The sequence below is a fragment of the Camarhynchus parvulus genome, chromosome 1 (assembly GCF_901933205.1).
Source record: "Camarhynchus parvulus chromosome 1, STF_HiC, whole genome shotgun sequence".
NCBI classification, from domain to species: domain Eukaryota; kingdom Metazoa; phylum Chordata; class Aves; order Passeriformes; family Thraupidae; genus Camarhynchus; species Camarhynchus parvulus.
The window spans coordinates 100,840,141-100,857,577 of NC_044571.1; the positions used below are offsets into that span (position 1 = coordinate 100,840,141).

Consider the following 17,437-nt stretch of genomic DNA (forward strand, 5'->3'; position numbering starts at 1 on the left):
ACCACTATAAGTGCACGCACCTTTGGTTAAAACAGTGCTTGCTTATTTTGAATACAATACCTGCTTGTAAGCTTTAAAATACAATTTTACCTCTGATTTTAAGGATTCCCACAGCCTACACCCAAGATGGACAACATTTCAAGATTTTCAGGCAGATGTAAGTTTGGTCTGTTTTCATATCAGGGGTTAATTGTCCAATTACAGCTTCAGGTCATTACGTCACACTCCTCCAGTTTGCTCTCCCCAATTTACTTTTGTTTATACTTTTGAAGCCTGAGGCTGGGATGATAACCTTGGTTCTCAGGCCTGGAAGGATTGTTTTCTCTGACCAAACTATGATGAGAGCTTGCTAACCGTGACAGCCACAGCCGGTCTGTAGCTGCACAGATAAATTGGCCATAACAGACACCAACTCAACCAGCCTAGCTCATTAAAGAATAGAAGTAAACAAGCCCCTGGGTATGATAATTAATGTTAATAAACTCAAACGGGGGACCTCAGCCAATCACATTGAATCCTGAATGCAGCCGTATCATTGGTCAGTGAGCTGGGCGGTGCTAAGACTCCAACCAATCAGATGTTTAAGCACAGGAAATTTGAATCCCCTATAAAAGAACTCCCAACAATAAACTTCAGCTGTTGGTGCATGAACTCGCTGTGTTCTTATTATATGCCTGTCTCTGAAACTGTGACAAATAACACTCTGTGTGAAGTTCAGAGTTAGACACTAATGCAGTACAGCATGTGAAAAATATAAAAGCTTAAAACTTAAGGCGTCGCTGCGCTTTTGAGCCCCCTGGCCTCTGCCGTGCTAACACAGGCACTTCTGTGAAATGCCTGGAGGATGCCCTTTCTGGGGATTAGGTCCCAGCTCTAAACAGCCGAGTAAAGTCTAGATTTTTTCACTCTGCCCCCTAAATGAAACTGAGAGGAGAGTGTTGCCTTTTTTTTTCTTTTTTTTTAATGTTGTTTATCAGAATCTGCAATAAATAGGTATGATTATCATGTTAGGATCTATAGGGTTTTCTGTAAACTACCATTTAATTCTCTTTCATTGGCTAAGAAACCAATGAAACAAAGATGTTCCAGGTGAAGGAAATATGGCAGCAGAGGATGGTTAACTCTCAGCTCTGCCAGTGATGACTTAACAAACGTAGAAGTAAACACACTTTCAAGATAATATCAGTAGAGGAGGTGATAGAAAAGTTGGTGTTTATTAGAGGCCTTCAGGGGCAGATAGGGAAAGTTTCCACAAAGTACCCACCCCCACATGGGGTGAATACAGTTTTGTAAGTTTAGCAAATTAGCATAATTGACAAAAATCACCAATTAGAGACATAAGTGCTGATGCAATTTTCCCTGGTTCAGCCTTCTCTGAATCCTCCGCCCTCAGATGGAAACTAAACTTTGTTCATGAAAATGTGTCTTGAAGATCTAGTTTTCAGCCTTAGTTCCCAGAAAGAACCAAGATAGGATATGGGACCTTGTACCCCCTGGGGCTTGGAGCTCTGAAATATATTTTGTCTTTCTGCCTAGGGAAAAGGTGGGGAAAAGTACTGGGAAAACTAGCCACGGACACAACAAGAGACTACAGAGCTACAAATACATGTGCAAAGAATACAGAGGATATATAAAAGGAAAAGGCAAAAATTATGAGGCATCACCTGCACCAACAGCTCATGCCACAATGCTTGCAGTAGTGGCTGGATGGCAAAAGGCTGTGAAGGAAGTGGTTTTCTGTGGAGAAGATGAAATGCAAGAAGGAGCAGCCTTTGTTATGCAAAACTTTGCAGCTGAAGTTGATTGGAATGGGTAGAGAGCTGTGAAACAGTGAAGACAAGATAGCTTGCTCGTTGAAACAGCAAGATAAAGAAGGACATCTCTGAAGATGCCTTGAAGCATGGCAGAGTTCTCTGTTGGTTTCCAAATCTAGCGTTTACTTCTCTTTTGTAGCCCATTGACTTGAAATCTTGAGGAATTGCTACTTTTTATTAGAGCAATTGCAGTTCTTCGTTTTTAAAAAATCAGTTAATCTGTGTGTCACTTGCATCCTGCCTTGTGAAAGCCCCATCTCTTGACCCTTTCCCTCAGTGTCTGCACAGTTGTCTCACTGACCACTGTCTCACTGTGTCTTTGTGCAGAATGTTCCCTGGCACATGAAAATCATGTCATGTGTGGCTGTTTTGGGGATTTTTTACAGGCATAAGGCAGGCAGCAGATATGCCAAAAGGTGCTGAACTATCATTCTTTCTGGCAACTGTGACTCTACAGGTTTGACTTCAGGCTGGGCAAAAATACTGTGAAAAACGCCAGTCACTTTTTTTTTTAATTTTAAATGTTTAATCGTAATAAAATGGTTGTAAAAATAGCAAAAAATTAGAGTAATACTAATTTGGACAATTTGGATTAGGACAATATGAGACAGTAGAAACAAAGAGTTACGGACAGTCCGGGTACCTTTTTCTGGGCAACATAAGCCTGAAAAAGGACACACGTTAACAGAGGATTAACCCTTAAAAGCAATAGCCTGTTGCATATTCATACACCACATACATGATGCATAAATTCCATTCAAACACAGGATTCTGTCTGGTCAGTGTCAGCTTCTTCCTCTGAATCCTGATGGCGTCTTCGGGGCTGAGTGAGGTGGGAAGAAGTTCGTTTCTTCTGATAATGGGGCAATAAATTCTTTTTCTCTGAAAGATTTAGGTGTCCTGTGGCTGCTATCTTGCTGCGAATCCTTTCTCTAAAAAAAAAGTCTTACATAGCATAGTTTCTATTTTAACATTATGTTATAACCTAAAACTATATTTAACACACTACTTAAGAAAATTAATAAAGCATAACTTTCTAACATAACACATATAATATAAATTTTAATATTTGCAAAAAGCCAATCATAAAATATGCATTTTTCACAAATACCATCTGAGATACACTCCTGGGTAAAACAATGCAGGTTTGACTGTCAATAGGTCAGAGATTTCAGGATCTAACTGGCAAGATGTCCAGAAGTCAGAATAGTGACTTAGGCTGCTCCAGCAAGAACTCCCCAGAGGGGGAGCTGCAGGATTCACCTGCATTGAGCTCATGGAGTTTGTAGAAGCTACTATAATTAAAATCAGTGTTAGAAAGAATATGTTAAGAATTACTAGAAATACCATTACCCTGTGGTTCTCCTAGGTGTCTATACTCAGTAACCCAGCTGCCAAAAGTGATCTGTAACTGGGGTTTAATAACTTTTTGGAAGCCCACTTTGTCATCTTGACTTCTCTTGTGCTTTGATTCTTAGAGGGGTGAAAGTTGAGCAGTGCTGCTGCTGCAGTTGTTATTAGTCCAAGTAACCAAGGGGTTTGCCAACCAAATTGGATAAATAGTCCAACACTGCCTCCCTCTGAATCGCATTGAGTCTGATTAAGAGTCCAAAGAGTATTTTTTCCAAACAAGAATATCTGCATCAGAGTACCAAAGATCATTGATTTTTTTTTTTGTTTTATTTTATCTCTGAGAGTTTTAAAAAAATCACTTACCAGCTTTGTCACAGTTAGACACTGGCACAATGCTTCTTTTCAAATGCCTTGAAGGGTGAGAAATTAAAGAGCATTTATTAATATTTGCAGTAGTTTTTTGAAGTGTATTGCATGCATTGTTACTAATATTATTCTAGAGATGCAGTGCCAACAAATCATAAATACAGAGAGTTGGCAATATATTAATTGGAGAACTAATAAAGTACTGGAATTAGGTAGGATGAGATGGAAGAGATCAACTGAGCGAAGTCTGAGAGTGGCATATCTTTCTTGCAGTAACATAGTAATGAATATTGTGAAGACAGAGGGGGAATACTGATTCTCACATGTTTCTAACAACATGTCATACTTGATCAAATTGTTGTAAAATTGCTAGCGTTAGCAATTACGGGATGAAAAGACCTCTATGCCAGTATAAATGCATCTCTGGTGCAGAGCACTGCCCTTCTACAATGAGAGTTTCTAAAATTGATGCAGTATTATAAAGTGAGCTGGGCTTTGGCAAAACTGGTGGCTCAAGCTCACCTGTGCTTGAGCCTGTGTCCTGCAGCAGAGGACAGGAGTCCAGGCACTGAGGCAGAAAATCCATAAACACTCCATGGTGCTTCCAGGGGGAAACAGCCCAAGCTACCAGAGGACTTGGTGGCCTCTGGACTAACATTACTCTCAGAAATGAGACTTGGTACTATGGTAAATAGTGCCAAAAAACCTTATTTCCTGACTGTTTGGCAGTCAAGAAAAACAAATGTAATACCATGTTCTCAGAGAACAACAAAAGAGGTTGAGAAAAAATTCAGTGAGGAGTGGCCAGGGCTTCAAGGCATGAAGCAGTCCCTGTAGGCAGAGCAGCCAAGAGGGACCAGGTTTCTGCAGGGGAAGAGTTGGCTGGCAGGCGTGATTCTAAATGTCTGTAAAATTACATGCAGTGCAGAAGAAAGGGGTAGCTGGTAGGTGATGAGCTGAGGGCTAGGATCTCCAGAGAAAACTATTGGGTATTTAATTAAGAATAGCCACAGAGGGGACAATTTGTCAGACCCATCATGGTTTTAAAATGAAAGAAGGCAGGTTTAGATTAGATATGTAGGGATATGTATTAGATTAGATCTTAGGGAAAAATTCTTTACTGAGAGGATGGCAAAGTAATAGAATAAGTTGTCCAGAGAAGTCCCATCCCTGGAGGTGTTCAAGGCCAGCTTGAATGGGCTCGGAGCTACCTGGTCTAGTAAAAGACATCCCTACCAATGGCAGGGAGGTTGGAACTAGATGGTCTTTGAGGTCCCTTCCAACATAAACCATTTTGTGACTATATGACTCTTTTATAGTTAAGCCAGGAAATTCTTTGCCATCTGAGGCTGTGGGTCCTAAAATTTACCTGAGCTTAGGTCAAGGCTGGAGAGGTTTGCAGAAAAGAAATCCATCAAGTGATACAGTAAAAAATTAACCAACCTGTCTGGACCAGAAATGTTAAGCTGGGAATGAGATTTATATTCTTTCCAGTGGGATGTTGCTAAAAACAGGAGAAAGCTTCTTCTTTAAATAGCTAATTTTTAATCTTGACAGTGTCTCTTGACATTTCTACAGCTTTAAAATTACTTTTCCCCTCTCAGTCTTTACTTTCCCATGCATTATTTTTCTGTGACAGCCCTCTCCTCTTCTTTGGCTTTGTTTCTGTGAAGGACTTTGTAGGCACAGTTTGTGGAAATTGGGAGTGGAGATGCAGCTGAACCTCATCCCTAATGGGCTACAGCTGTGCAGGACAGGTGAGCAGTATTGCAAGTAATGGGACATGGAGTGCCAAGGTGCACTGACCAACCACCAAAGGGTACAGGGGGCACACAGGTGTAATGCTCTGTAAGATGAAGGGTATAAAAGATTGTACTGAAGAACAGTAAAGAGCTGCTGCTTGAAGCCTTCTTCAGTGTAAGTTGTACCTCCCCTGTCAGGACTTTGCATAATGTTTTCCTTCAAACTGTTCTGTTTCAAGATATTCCCTTGTTTTTAAAGCTTCCTAGTTGCTCTGTGACTCTGTTGTGTAGTTTCCAAGTCTTCTGTTGCTTTTGTCTTCTTTTGCAAAAAGTGTTGCTTTTCTCTTGGGCACTTTCCCTTGAACAGCTCTAAACCCCACCATATCCCTCTGTGCCTCTATACAGAAGTCTGAAATATCAATGAGAGAGAGAGAGAGGGACAAAGCAAGTAGGCTTTAATAATAAGGCATATTTGCTTGTGGGTTATTTATTTTCAAAAATTCTGTAACAGGGCAAAGAGAACCTTAATATTTCAGAAAAAAATACATGCTTATTTTTCTTCATATATGTGAGAAATTGAGTAGTAAAGGATTCTCAAAACGTGACTGAAAGCTCACAATCTTTTGTATGTATTTTTTGTACATTTGTATGCAAACTCTGAGATAAGGTGTGCTGACTTAGAAGGGCCATGGAATAGATATGACATTGTTGAGAGAGAGCTTGAACTAGAAACAAGTTTCAAATGATAGCCTTGCAAAAAGCCCAGATATTTTAGAGAATTAGAACTGTGAAAGATGCCTTGTAACAAGACCACATGGGGTAAAATAATAGGTGATTGGTGTTAAAAGTATTAGCAGCATTGTGTGGCAAAAGCTAATAGGCTGAAAATTATTTATAAGGTAACCAGGAGATAGGTTGGCTTCTGATAGAACAGCATTGAGTTTTACCTCTCTTATGTCTCACCCTTCAGCGAGACTAATATTGGAATAAAATCTTTTAAAGTTGCCCTGTCTCTGTAAAGCTGGGATTTTCCAACACATATATTCTAGTCATAGGCTTTCCACAAAAAGAACAAACGTTTCTTTTTGTGCTGTGTGCCCAGATAAGCTGCTACATGACCACTCTCTTGCCAGGATTTGATGCTGAGAAGATGCAGCCTGATAAGTGGAGGCAATGAGCTCCTGGTTTCACTGGGGCCATTGTGAGGGGCTTTAAGGGCAGGTCTCAGAGTCAGAGTGAGTTTGCATTGTGACTCACCATTAGCTAGTGGTATGGAGTTACATGTGTTCTGTTAAATGCATTTTAAAGAGTACATCTCCTTAAGTCCTCTCAATCAGTATAGTTGTGCTTAGGCTCAGAGGCCTTTTCCAGCCGTGGACTTCAGCCCTTTTTGAGTTTCAGGGGGAGGCAGATGCAGAGGGACTTTTTACAGCTGTGTCATGCCGATGAAGAGTGCAGCCCATTTCTCAGCACAAATGGAGTATGGAATCTGGCTGAACGCTTCTGGAGTAAACGGGATGCCTTTGCCTTCGAAAACAGTGAAGGCAAACTATTTAAACTGTGTTATACATTTTGCTTTATTAATACAGGAATTTTAATTTAGCATGGGGAAGGTAATGTGTGCTGTGTGTTACATGCTTCTAGGATGGAGGTTGAGTTTTCCTCAGGCTGGTTGGAAGCACAAGACACTGTTGTGGTTTCTGGGGTTTGAGCAGATCAGCCAGGCAGAGTGCCCAGCCAGGGATGCGGGAGCTGGGCAGCAGTGGACCATGAACAAAGCAGTGCAGGACTGGAGGGCAGTGGTCAGCAGTGACTGCTTCTGCTGCTGGGAATCCAGCTGGGAGAGGGATTATTTCTGCATAAGGGAGTTCCCTGCAACTCTGATGCAGTGCTTCATCACCAAGTGAATGTAGCAAAAGCAGTAGGGAATCACTTGTTTGTAAAAGGGATACCATAGTTTTTTAATCGTCATATTATTAGAGAATCTTCTGGAATGAAGAGAGTATTGTTTTAAAGCATCTTCTGAATCAAAATATTGTCTCCTGTGACAGCTTCTCTCAAGGTAGTGATAATGTTGGCCACATCTTCCAAGAACATCTTTGAAAGGAAAAGACTTCTTTGTTCTTAGATGCCAGTTATGGTGGTTGTGTTTCTCAGTTACTCATGGTGGTTAATGCAAAGCACTTGATCTCATGGGCGTTTTCAGCTACTGGTTTTACAGCCAGGTGTTTGCTGTCTTGAGTTAGGCTTTTGTTAATTAGGGCTTCACATATTCTGCAAAACATTAACAGATTTGTTCTCCCTGCACACTCTTCATTCATTGCTACAGAACAGCAGAAAACAATTTAGCTCTCTGGCAGTGTATTTATTACAACACCATATGCTCTATGTTTACTTATGCTGTACAATTAAGTAGTTGTACTGCAAATTGTGGCCAAGTTCCTGAATAGCTGGGACCTAAAAACAAGCTCTTAAATTCATATTTAGGTTCCCAAATAGGTGTCATTTTCGAGTATTGAGTCCATCCTGACTCTTGCTGAGTTTTTTGAAGCAAGCAGACTATCAGCATTTTGAAAAATGGGCCTGCTATGTCTTCCCATGCTCCTGTGGGGAATCTAAACTATGGTTTAGACTCCTCTTAATATTTGTGGTATTGCAGTGCCTGTTGTATTCTCTACATTGCAGTGATTCCTAGTGAGGCTTATTCATGCTGACAAACTATCAATTTGGATTGATTAAAATATTCAGTAAAAAGGTTGCCAGCAAGGTTGCAATTTGGAGGAGTCTTTGCTGAAAGATGAAGAGAGGCACAGAGTAAGAATATTTCTGTCAAGTCACTGGGCTTTTTTCATGAAGGGTAGGCTATAAATACCATCTTTCTTATAACATGCTTAACTGCCTGTAGCTGGCAACTAACCTGAGTGAAGCAGGGTTCATCAAAAAGGCCGATTTTGCTCTCAGTATTATTGGAAGCTCTTCAGTGTCTCTTAGTGAGGTTCTTTTTTTTGAGGTTTTCCAAGGTTTTTCTCCAATGTGTGAGTACAATAAAGCTTTCTTTCCTTTCCTGTATATTAAAATTTCAAGGAAATTCTGATTCGTTATTTCAGGAGCTGAGTTAAATTCTTTCCTCTGGATCATTTTAAAAGAAATTGTTTAAGCCTCAAATATGTGTACTGGCTGAAGCAGCAAATGTGTGAAATGGTGGTGTTGCTTTGCTTTATGCTGCTCATCCTTGAGAAGAGGATGCTATCCTTAATCTGTGGGCTCTGAAGCACAGCAGGAGGACTTTTTGACCTAGAATAAAACAATGACAATATTCTGTGAAAGTATATAATGCACATGGATGCCTCTGAAATATATTGCTGGGGATAACTTAGGCTTTCTTTTCAAAAGAAAATCATACCCATGTGTCACCATGATATTTTCTGAAAAATCCCTTCACCAGGATTTTTCTCCTGAGAAGCTGAGAAGCCTCAGAAAAGAAATGTAAACAATAATTATCTGATTGCTTTGGAATATGGTCTGGAGGTTGTTTACCAACAGGTGCATCTTTGATTGGTTCCATGTGGATTGTTTTCAATTAATGACCAATCACCATCAGCTGTGTTGGACTCTGAGGAGTCTGTCACGAGCTTTCATTTCATTCTTTTCTAGTCTTCTGATGTATCCTTTCTCTTTCTTTAACATAGTTGTAGTATATAATTTCTTTTAATATATCATCATAAAATAATAAGTCAGCCTTCTGAGAACATGGAGTCAAATTCTCATCTCTCACCTCGTCCTGAGGACCTCACAACACCACACCAATGTCTTTCAGAAAAAAAGAGATCTTATGTGATGAGGGGAAAAGGAAGGAATTATTCCTCATAATGTTGAAAAGTAGATAAATTTAGATGGCCCTAAAATTGGAGGATTTAATATATAGTAAGTCAGCAGAGTGATCTGGCACAATTGCAAAGGTGACTTTGAAATAATTTCTCATTTTCTTTTCAGATATCTTTCATTTTTTTTCTATTCACATGCCTTGATGGATCAAAATGTCAGGCATTTTCAGTAATTAATATGCATTTTTTCTCACATAGAGGCTGATCTTGAGAAAATAATTTTGTTTTGTAAATGTTATTTGTCTGAGTCTGACTGCGTGTCTCCATTCCCCTTGCAGAGGCACAGCGATAGCTGGAATTGTTTTTGGCATAGTATTTATGATGGGAGTGCTTGCTGGGATTGCCATCTGTATCTGCATGTGTGTGAAAAGCACCCGTGAGACTCGAGTCGGGGTCATCCGAGCAACACACATCAACACCATCAACACATACCCAGGTAAGGAACCAAAGGAACAGCCCTGCAAGAGTGCCTGTGGTCATGGCAGGAGTGTTATCCTTGGATAGTTACACTCCACACTCATGATCTGGTTATTAAAATTCTTAGAAATGCCTCTGCCCAAATTAAGATGCAAACAAGACCATATGCCAGTGGCAATAGTATGGGTTTGGTCAGACATGAAAGAGAGAGAGAGAAAGAAATAGAAAATAGCTGGAGGGACAGAAAGGTAGATGACAGAGACAGAGTAAGGAAAATATCACCACTCGGTGGATCCCAACGATGTTCTATTGATCCTCTCCACCTGGTCTTCTTGGTGGTGATGGTCCCCCCAAAAAGTATAGGATACAATGGGATAATATGGCTCAGGCTAGGTAGGAAAACTCAGGCACCTCCCTGGGGCAGGGGGGAGTTTGCCATTGTCCCTTACAACAGACTCTGGGTTCATTGCATCATGTGCAACAAAGTCCTGTGGTGAAAGGCTTCAGGAATGACTATGGGGGGCATTTTGGTGGGGAGGGAGGTCTTTGATGGATTATGGCACTCCCTCAGCTGCCTCTCACATGAATGTCCTGTGGATGTCACCTGTGGGGTTGGGGGTTTCACAGCTGGGCAGGTTTGTGTAAGGGAGGATGGGTGTTCACTGCCTCTGACCAGAGGTTACACCCAAAACCTCCTGCCCCTCCTTGTTTTGGGGGAGAGGAAACCTGGCTTCTGTGGGCTGTGGTCTCCCCCATGCCAAACTCAGCCAGGGAAGAATCTCTGCTGGGTTTGGCTTTCTTGTGGATACATTCCCTCAGCCTTGTTTGTTTTTCCCTAGGCCTGAAATGATTGAACAATTGCATCTTATCTAGGTGGTTTAACTTACAGTCTAAAGTTTCAGTCAGGTATCTTCAGGGAGGCTTCTTTGGTTACAGCTTCTTTATACAGTTTTTGTTATAATGGGCAAAACTCTCTTGTATCAGTGTTTGAGGCATGAACTATTTCAGTCTCTGACACAAGATAAATGGGGAATGTGACTACAGCAGGAGGCTCTTCTCAGTCTGGAGGGGAACAGCCCAGCTCCTGCTGAGAAAGGCAGGACAGCTCAGCATGCAGAGTGTCTGGCAGCACAGCTCTGTCTGTGAGGGTTTATTCAGCTGCTGAGTGGGCTAAGGAGATCTGGCTAGGGGACACACTTCACAGATGGGTGGCTCATGGTGCCTGCAGGAGTGTGTCAAGCCCTTGCTCAGGGCAGTGCTGCATTTTAGAGGACAAACAGTCTTCCTGTGCCAGAGGCTCTCTGGCAATAGAACAGTTGTTCTTCTTTAGTGTTCTGGTTTTTGTATTTGTTCTTGTTCATGTGCAGCTGGCTCCTTGGCATTGGCCTATATAATGGAGGCCAGGCATGTCACAGAAGGGGGAAAACCTGCACAATAAGGTCTGTGGACCACAGTGCAAAGGCTTTGAGTGGTGATGTGCAGTCTAATGCAGCCTGAGCTGACTGTTTTTTGCCCAGAGCTCACAAGCACTCTTGGGTGCTGCAGAATCCCTGGTGGCTTCTACAAAATCACAGGGGCATCTCTGCAGGGTGTTCTGTACTGTGTGTCCCAGCAGGAGGGACTGCTGGCTAGGATGCAGTGCTTGATCTCTGCATCCATCTGGCATCATGCCTGAACTGGAATTTGGAGTACAAATTTGGACAATGGTTATAAAATCATAGAATTAGAGTGGACCTTAGAGATCACCTAGTTCTAACCCCCCCACCAGTCCCAGGTGGGGACATGGTGCTGAGGTACCTGTTTGTGCCTTAGTCAAAGTTAGCTGAGTGTTGGACCTGCTCAGTGCAGGCTTCTCTGTGAGTTAGAATTGTTTTGATGTAATTTGTTTTAGGCGCAGGCAGCAGCAGAATGGCACAGGGTCTGCAGTATCCCAGGGGACAGTAGGGACCCCTCGTGCCTCTGGGGCAATGCAGTTGTGTCCAGAGTGAGTGTGAGCTGGTACATACAGCTGTGTATGACCTAGCTTGGTGTGCAGTCACCCACTGCACCACACTTGTCAACTTGCACCACTCTAGGAGCACCAAAGGAGGTGGCACCAAGCCAGCTGGGGTCTGCAAGGCCTCAATTCCACATCTACCATATGAAAATGGCCGCACTGTTGAAGAGAAAAGCAGACCCTGGATGCAGCATAATGGTGTTTATGCAATTCGGTGACATTCTTAATTACAAATTCAGGAGCAATTGCCTTGGGATAACTTTGGGAGTTCATTGTAATAAAATGCAGAGGTGTTCCATGCATGAAGTCTTGTCATCCCACTCCTAGAGATCCATACTTTTATATTCCCTCCTGTTGCAAAGGTTGCAGAGAACTCGGGTGCATTATATATACTTATCAACAAGCTATGCAATACTTTTTATGTATTCCTTTATTATACCAGCTCTAATGTCTGTTTTGCCCCTCACAGTATTAGTTTCCAGTTAGATTGAAAGCATCTGTGATCATCCTTATAATTTCAACATTATTTTGTGTATGGAGATGGGTATGAAAGAAAATAGGAGTATTCTCAACCATGAATTGCTGAAGAGCTACTTCAAAAAGAAATAGTTGCTGCAAGCTGTAAAAACAAGAGCAAAATGAAAAAACTCCAGGCCTGTAACCTTTTCTTCCGCAAGTCTGCTCCTGCAATGACACCCCCTTATCTCTCAATCTCTGGGCTGTTTAAGTCTACACCTCAAGGCCTCTAGTTCAAGCATCAGTTTGAGCAGCTCTTCCTCTCAGCAGCAGCAGGTTTTGGAGGATGGGGAAGCTCGGAAATGTTTTCTGTGTTCCCTGCTGTCATGAACACTTCTGGAATAATGACTGACCTGGTTTGGCTGCATGGCTTGTGGCCAACACCACCCCTGCCATTACCTGCTTTGGACAGGAACAGCAAGTGTGAGGATGCTCTTGCTTCTGCCTCAGCCACAGCAGCAGCGTAGTGTTCAAGAGAGCAGAGCATGCTTTTTGTGGCACTGTGGGGTTTGAGTCTCTTCCCCCCATCACAAACATCCTTGGTTTCTGTTTCCACTCTTTGCTAGTACTGTTTTGTTGCCAGCCTGCCTGAGACATCTATGGAGGGGACAGGAGAGGATCTGTGGTGACATAAACGGGCACATGAGCAGACTCTGGACCTTAAAATTTGTAGAGAATACTCTATTTGGATGCTGATACAGAGCCCTTAGTTCTTACCTGCAATAATTCTGCAGCATTCACTGTCTTTTTTGTCAGTGAATTAATCCTTTTTCTTTAAAGTTACTAGAAGTAATTGAGAAAAAGTTTTCAGCTACTTCTGAGTATTTTTGTTGCCTCCTGAATGCCTAATCCAGTTTATGAGTGCTTGGCTCTCCTCAGATGTCCCCATTGGTGTGAACAAGGTGAAAGCTTTGTTCTTCCTCAGCCCAAGCTATGCTAAGATGTCTTGCCCTGGGAAGTGTGATGCTGCTGTGTTTGCCATGGTGTGGCATCTGGAGTTCCAGAGGGTGCTTGAGGTGTCTGTGGAGATCAAGAACCCTGACTGCCATCGTTTTGACATGACATAAATCCCTGTTGCTGCTGAAGGAGGTGGAAGGGAATGGATCTGATAAACTCAGCCTTTCTCCCAAAAATGTTTAGCTCTACCACATTCGCCTGGTGTCATCTGCCATACAGGCACTCAAACACTGTTACAGGCACAGCCTGTTGGTAGGCACACAGCTAAGGAGGGAAGTAAAGGGCAATAAACAATGACTCACATTGATATAAATTGACTGTATAATGGCAGCCTGAAAAAAAATGAATGAATTGCCAGGAGGTTTTATTTTATATCAGTTGCATGCGAGTCTGGATATCAGCAAGAAAATACTTGAAGGCTGCATCTGAAAACCAGGTTTTTAACTCTGTGTTCTTTTTTCTCCCATTTCAGTGGCTCCACCACCATACAGTTATGAACATGAAATGGAGCACCCAGCTGACCTACCTCCATGTTACACTCCAGCCCCGCAGACTGTGATACAGTATCCCCCACCCCCTCCATACCCTGGATATTCAGGGAAATAATTAACATGACTTCACATGGATATTGACTGCCTCTTGAAACAGCCAGCGCTGCTGGGACAATGCTGTTGGCTCAGGGACAAATAGGATTGGGTTTTGCATCAAAGCATGTGGCCAGGTGTTGAAATAGACTGGAATGGTTGCCAAGGCTCAGGATAAATAAAAATACTGTCCATTCTGGACCATCATGTTTCATGATTAAACAAATGTGACCGAAGAAACAGTTCCTAAAAGTTAGTGTCTGATGAGTAGTGCTTAACACCAGTTCTTAGCTTCACCTGCAGCACATGGGAGTGGGGTTTTTCCCATGTAGGAATGTGCAAGTGGTGCAAACAGTTCAACAAATTGTTTCAAAAGCACAAGAGGGTGCTGGGGCTTATTCTGGAGGAAAGCATCAACTGTTGTCTTGAGGTAACCACTGTGCCTTTCCTTGAAATGAGGGCAATAAGCAACAAGAAAGATTGAAACTGTTTTCTACTTCCAGCTGATAATACCCAATGATCACTGTGCATATTGGTCTGATAACCATGTTACAAGGAGAAGAGCTGGTAGAGTTTTCTAGTAATTAAAAAATTATGGGTATTATTTTTGACCAAGTTTGGATTTTTTTAAGTGCCTCTTTTTAAGCAGTTTGTGACTAGCTTATGAACTGAAATGTTAACATAAGGAAAATTTTTGTATGTGAAATACACTAATTTATAGCTGATCTATTTTTACCTAGACTTAAAACCTCTATACATTGAAAATATGCTAAAATGTCTTTTATATCAGCAAATGACATTTTGATTTTTGTATAAAAATACTGAATCAGCAGAACTCACAAATGGGAGAAAAAATGTAAAACAAATATTAAAATGCCCTAGATTTGACATCAGTTCAATTGCATAAAGCCGGGGTTTTAAATTTTTATTTACCAGTAGTGAGGATATCCAGAGTTAGCAAAGAGATGAGAGTGGAGACTGTGAGCATCTGATTCCTTTTGAATATGTCTTGGGCAATTTAAAACTGTAGGTCATCAAGTAATATTTTTACATTTGCCATGCATGTTGTTCAAACTTATTCTCCACTATATGCAGTCCAGATCATCATGATTTAAAATGTTCCATGTACTTATGCAGGTAATTGTAATTCTGCAGCAGCTATTTGACTTCAGAATAGCGTGTTCCATTACCTAAAGCATCATCTTTCAGCATTAAGACTATTATTTTTCTCAGGTTTATATGCAAACCACAGAGAGTGGGTCTCTTCAAGAATTTAAAAGTGCTGAATGATCTTGGTTTGAGTTGGATGTCTGAGCAGTTTGAGAATGCCACAGCTGTGGCATCAACTGCAGGTTACTGCTGGTTCACAGAGATCAGAATGCATTTAAATGTCTTCCAGTGTAGCCTTTCTCTTCTTTTCAAGTGTATTGATGTAGTGACAAATAAAAAAGCAACTTGCAAAAAAGGAGATACTGTATCCCAGTGAAATCAACATCTAATAATCCCCGAAGTCAGGTGGTTTTGGTATTCAGTCCTGATTCAGGGAAGAACTGAAGCAACATTTAACTGAGCATAAAATTTATCCAGAGACATTCTTGAAACAAGACCTTACTGGCTGTTCTTGCTCAGATTTTGCAGTTGTATTTGTCCTTTCCAGGATGACTAAACTTACCCCCTTGAAACTCCACTTAAAAGTGCAAATGGCCTCAGTCCCTGCCAGCATAAGTTCAGAAGATCTGTGTTGTGGCCATTGGCCGCACGGAGTCCCCAAGGTACTTGTGACCTAGTTAGAGGTAAACTGAGCTGTGTCTCAGGTGTTTGGTCGCTGTTTGGTTACTCCTTGGAGTCTTCTCCGAGAAAGGGGAGTTGCATTCTCATTGCTGTTTTGCAGTTCAGAGGTGACAAGTCCTGAACTGGCTTATCCTTACAATTACTTCTGTTCTGGGTGTGTCCTGTGGCATTTCAGCTGTTACCCTGACGTTTCAAGAGCTCCCAATTGAAGTTCTCCTATGAAGAGCAACCCTCTGTGTGTGCTGTTTTGGCAGTCCCTACTCCCAACCATATGCTGGGGTGTTGATGTGCCTGTCAGCATGGTGACCAGCATGAGGAACAGAATAAACATAGCTTTTCCTGCAGAGAACCCTGTTCCTACTGCATCATTCTATGCTGAGTACATCAGCACTTTCTAGTTATGAATAATATTTTGGTGCCAAAATGTTACCCATAGATAATGAGTATTGTCACTCTCCCATTCCTGTGTTTTATTTCTTTGTGCTGAACATGGAGTCACAAGAATCACAGAACAGTTGTATTTGAGTAATTGAGTCTTCTGAAAAATACAGAGAAAGAAAACTATCCTGTAGATCATAAATCTTCCCTTAGAGAAAGAATTTTTGCGCCTGTGACATTTGTCAGAACAAGTCAGTAAACAGATTTCTTGCATAAGAAGGAATTTCCAAGACTAAGTCTTTGATCACAGAGTTTTCTGTTTTTCATCTTTGTGATTGTATGTTTCCCCTGATGATGTTGCATAAAGGACATAGTGACCAAAGCACCTACAAGGTTTACATGACTTACTCCAGGGAATATTATGGAAACAGAAGTTGAGAGTTTAGTAGTGATTAAGAGCTATTTGTTCGTGATTAAAACAGCAGTGGGAATGTTCGTTTTTGTATGTTAGTTAATGCTGTGCAGATCCACATACCAGACAGTGATTTTAATCTCAAAGGACAACACATCTCTTTTCCTTTGTAAGGGCATAAAACATAAAGGTATTGCCCTTTCAGCAAACCAGACAAAATTAGTATAGAGCAATCTAAAAGACATGATGATTGCATTGAAAATAAGTAAAACTGAGAGAAATGGAGAGCAGGATGGAGCCTAAGAGATTTATAATACTGAAAGAATAGAACAAAAAAAGTTGCTGTGTAACAAATGGAAGCATTTGAAAATAGTGAAGTTCTATTTTTTGAGTTTAGTTGAAAAAACTGAAGTGTTCCAGTGCCTGAAAGGTGCTGCAAGAAAGCTGGAGTGGCACTTGTATTTACAAGAACATGTAGGGAAAAAGGGGGAAGTTTTGCTGTAATACACAAAAGTCCTTCCTGAAGATATTTAAGCCATAAATTAAAACATTTCGGTCTCTGACACATGGGAATTCTCCAAATGCTTTAGTAACTCTAAAAATAATTTTTTTAGACACCATGGAATAAAACACAACAGGTGCTTAACAGCACACAGTAATAGCATCTAACACCCTGAGGCAAAAATTGCACCAAAGAATTAATGGAAGTTTAATTTATTTCTTGTGTTTCCCTAAGACATCAATGTTTGGACAAAAAACCTTGACAAAACAATGACCAGGACTTCATATCAAGTGGCTTCTGTGATTACACCTAAAAAAGTGGTTGTAGCTTTTATATTGCAGCAATGTATGAGATCCAAAAAGCAGAGCCCCTGGCCAAGCCTGACTTGTGGTACACCCATTGTAAATCCTGTTCCCACCCTGTTGAGACATTGGTTTACAACAAGCAGAGGACTGAAAAAGAGAGATGTGATGGTCCATCACTTCAAATAGAGAAAAAGAGATGCAGAAAAATAAAATGGTCAAGACTTTTTTGTTCTGTATGGACTTCATAGGACAGCTCACCGTTAGGAAAATAACCGAGAGAAGGATCTGGGGAGCTCCAGCTTCGGGACCATGTCACTTGAGGTTCTGGGGGCGATAACTAGAGCAGAAACATTTATCTGGTCTGCTGTGAAGATTTGACAGTCAAGATTTACACAGCTCTGGAAATGGAAAATATTAATT

General features: G+C 41.2%; 1 protein-coding gene across 2 annotated transcripts in view; it reads left to right on the forward strand.

Moving 5' to 3' along the window:
- The window catches only part of CYYR1 (cysteine and tyrosine rich 1), a 29,742-nt gene extending 14,433 nt beyond the window's left edge, over window positions 1–15,309 (forward strand). For both annotated transcript variants that reach the window (XM_030949417.1, XM_030949425.1), the window contains exons 3-4: window positions 9,438–9,595; window positions 13,518–15,309. In XM_030949417.1, coding sequence (XP_030805277.1) covers window positions 9,438–9,595; window positions 13,518–13,651 — 292 coding nt within the window. In that variant the 3' untranslated portion in view covers window positions 13,652–15,309. The remainder of the gene's footprint in view (window positions 1–9,437; window positions 9,596–13,517) is intronic.
- The last annotated feature ends 2,128 nt before the right edge of the window (window positions 15,310–17,437 follow it).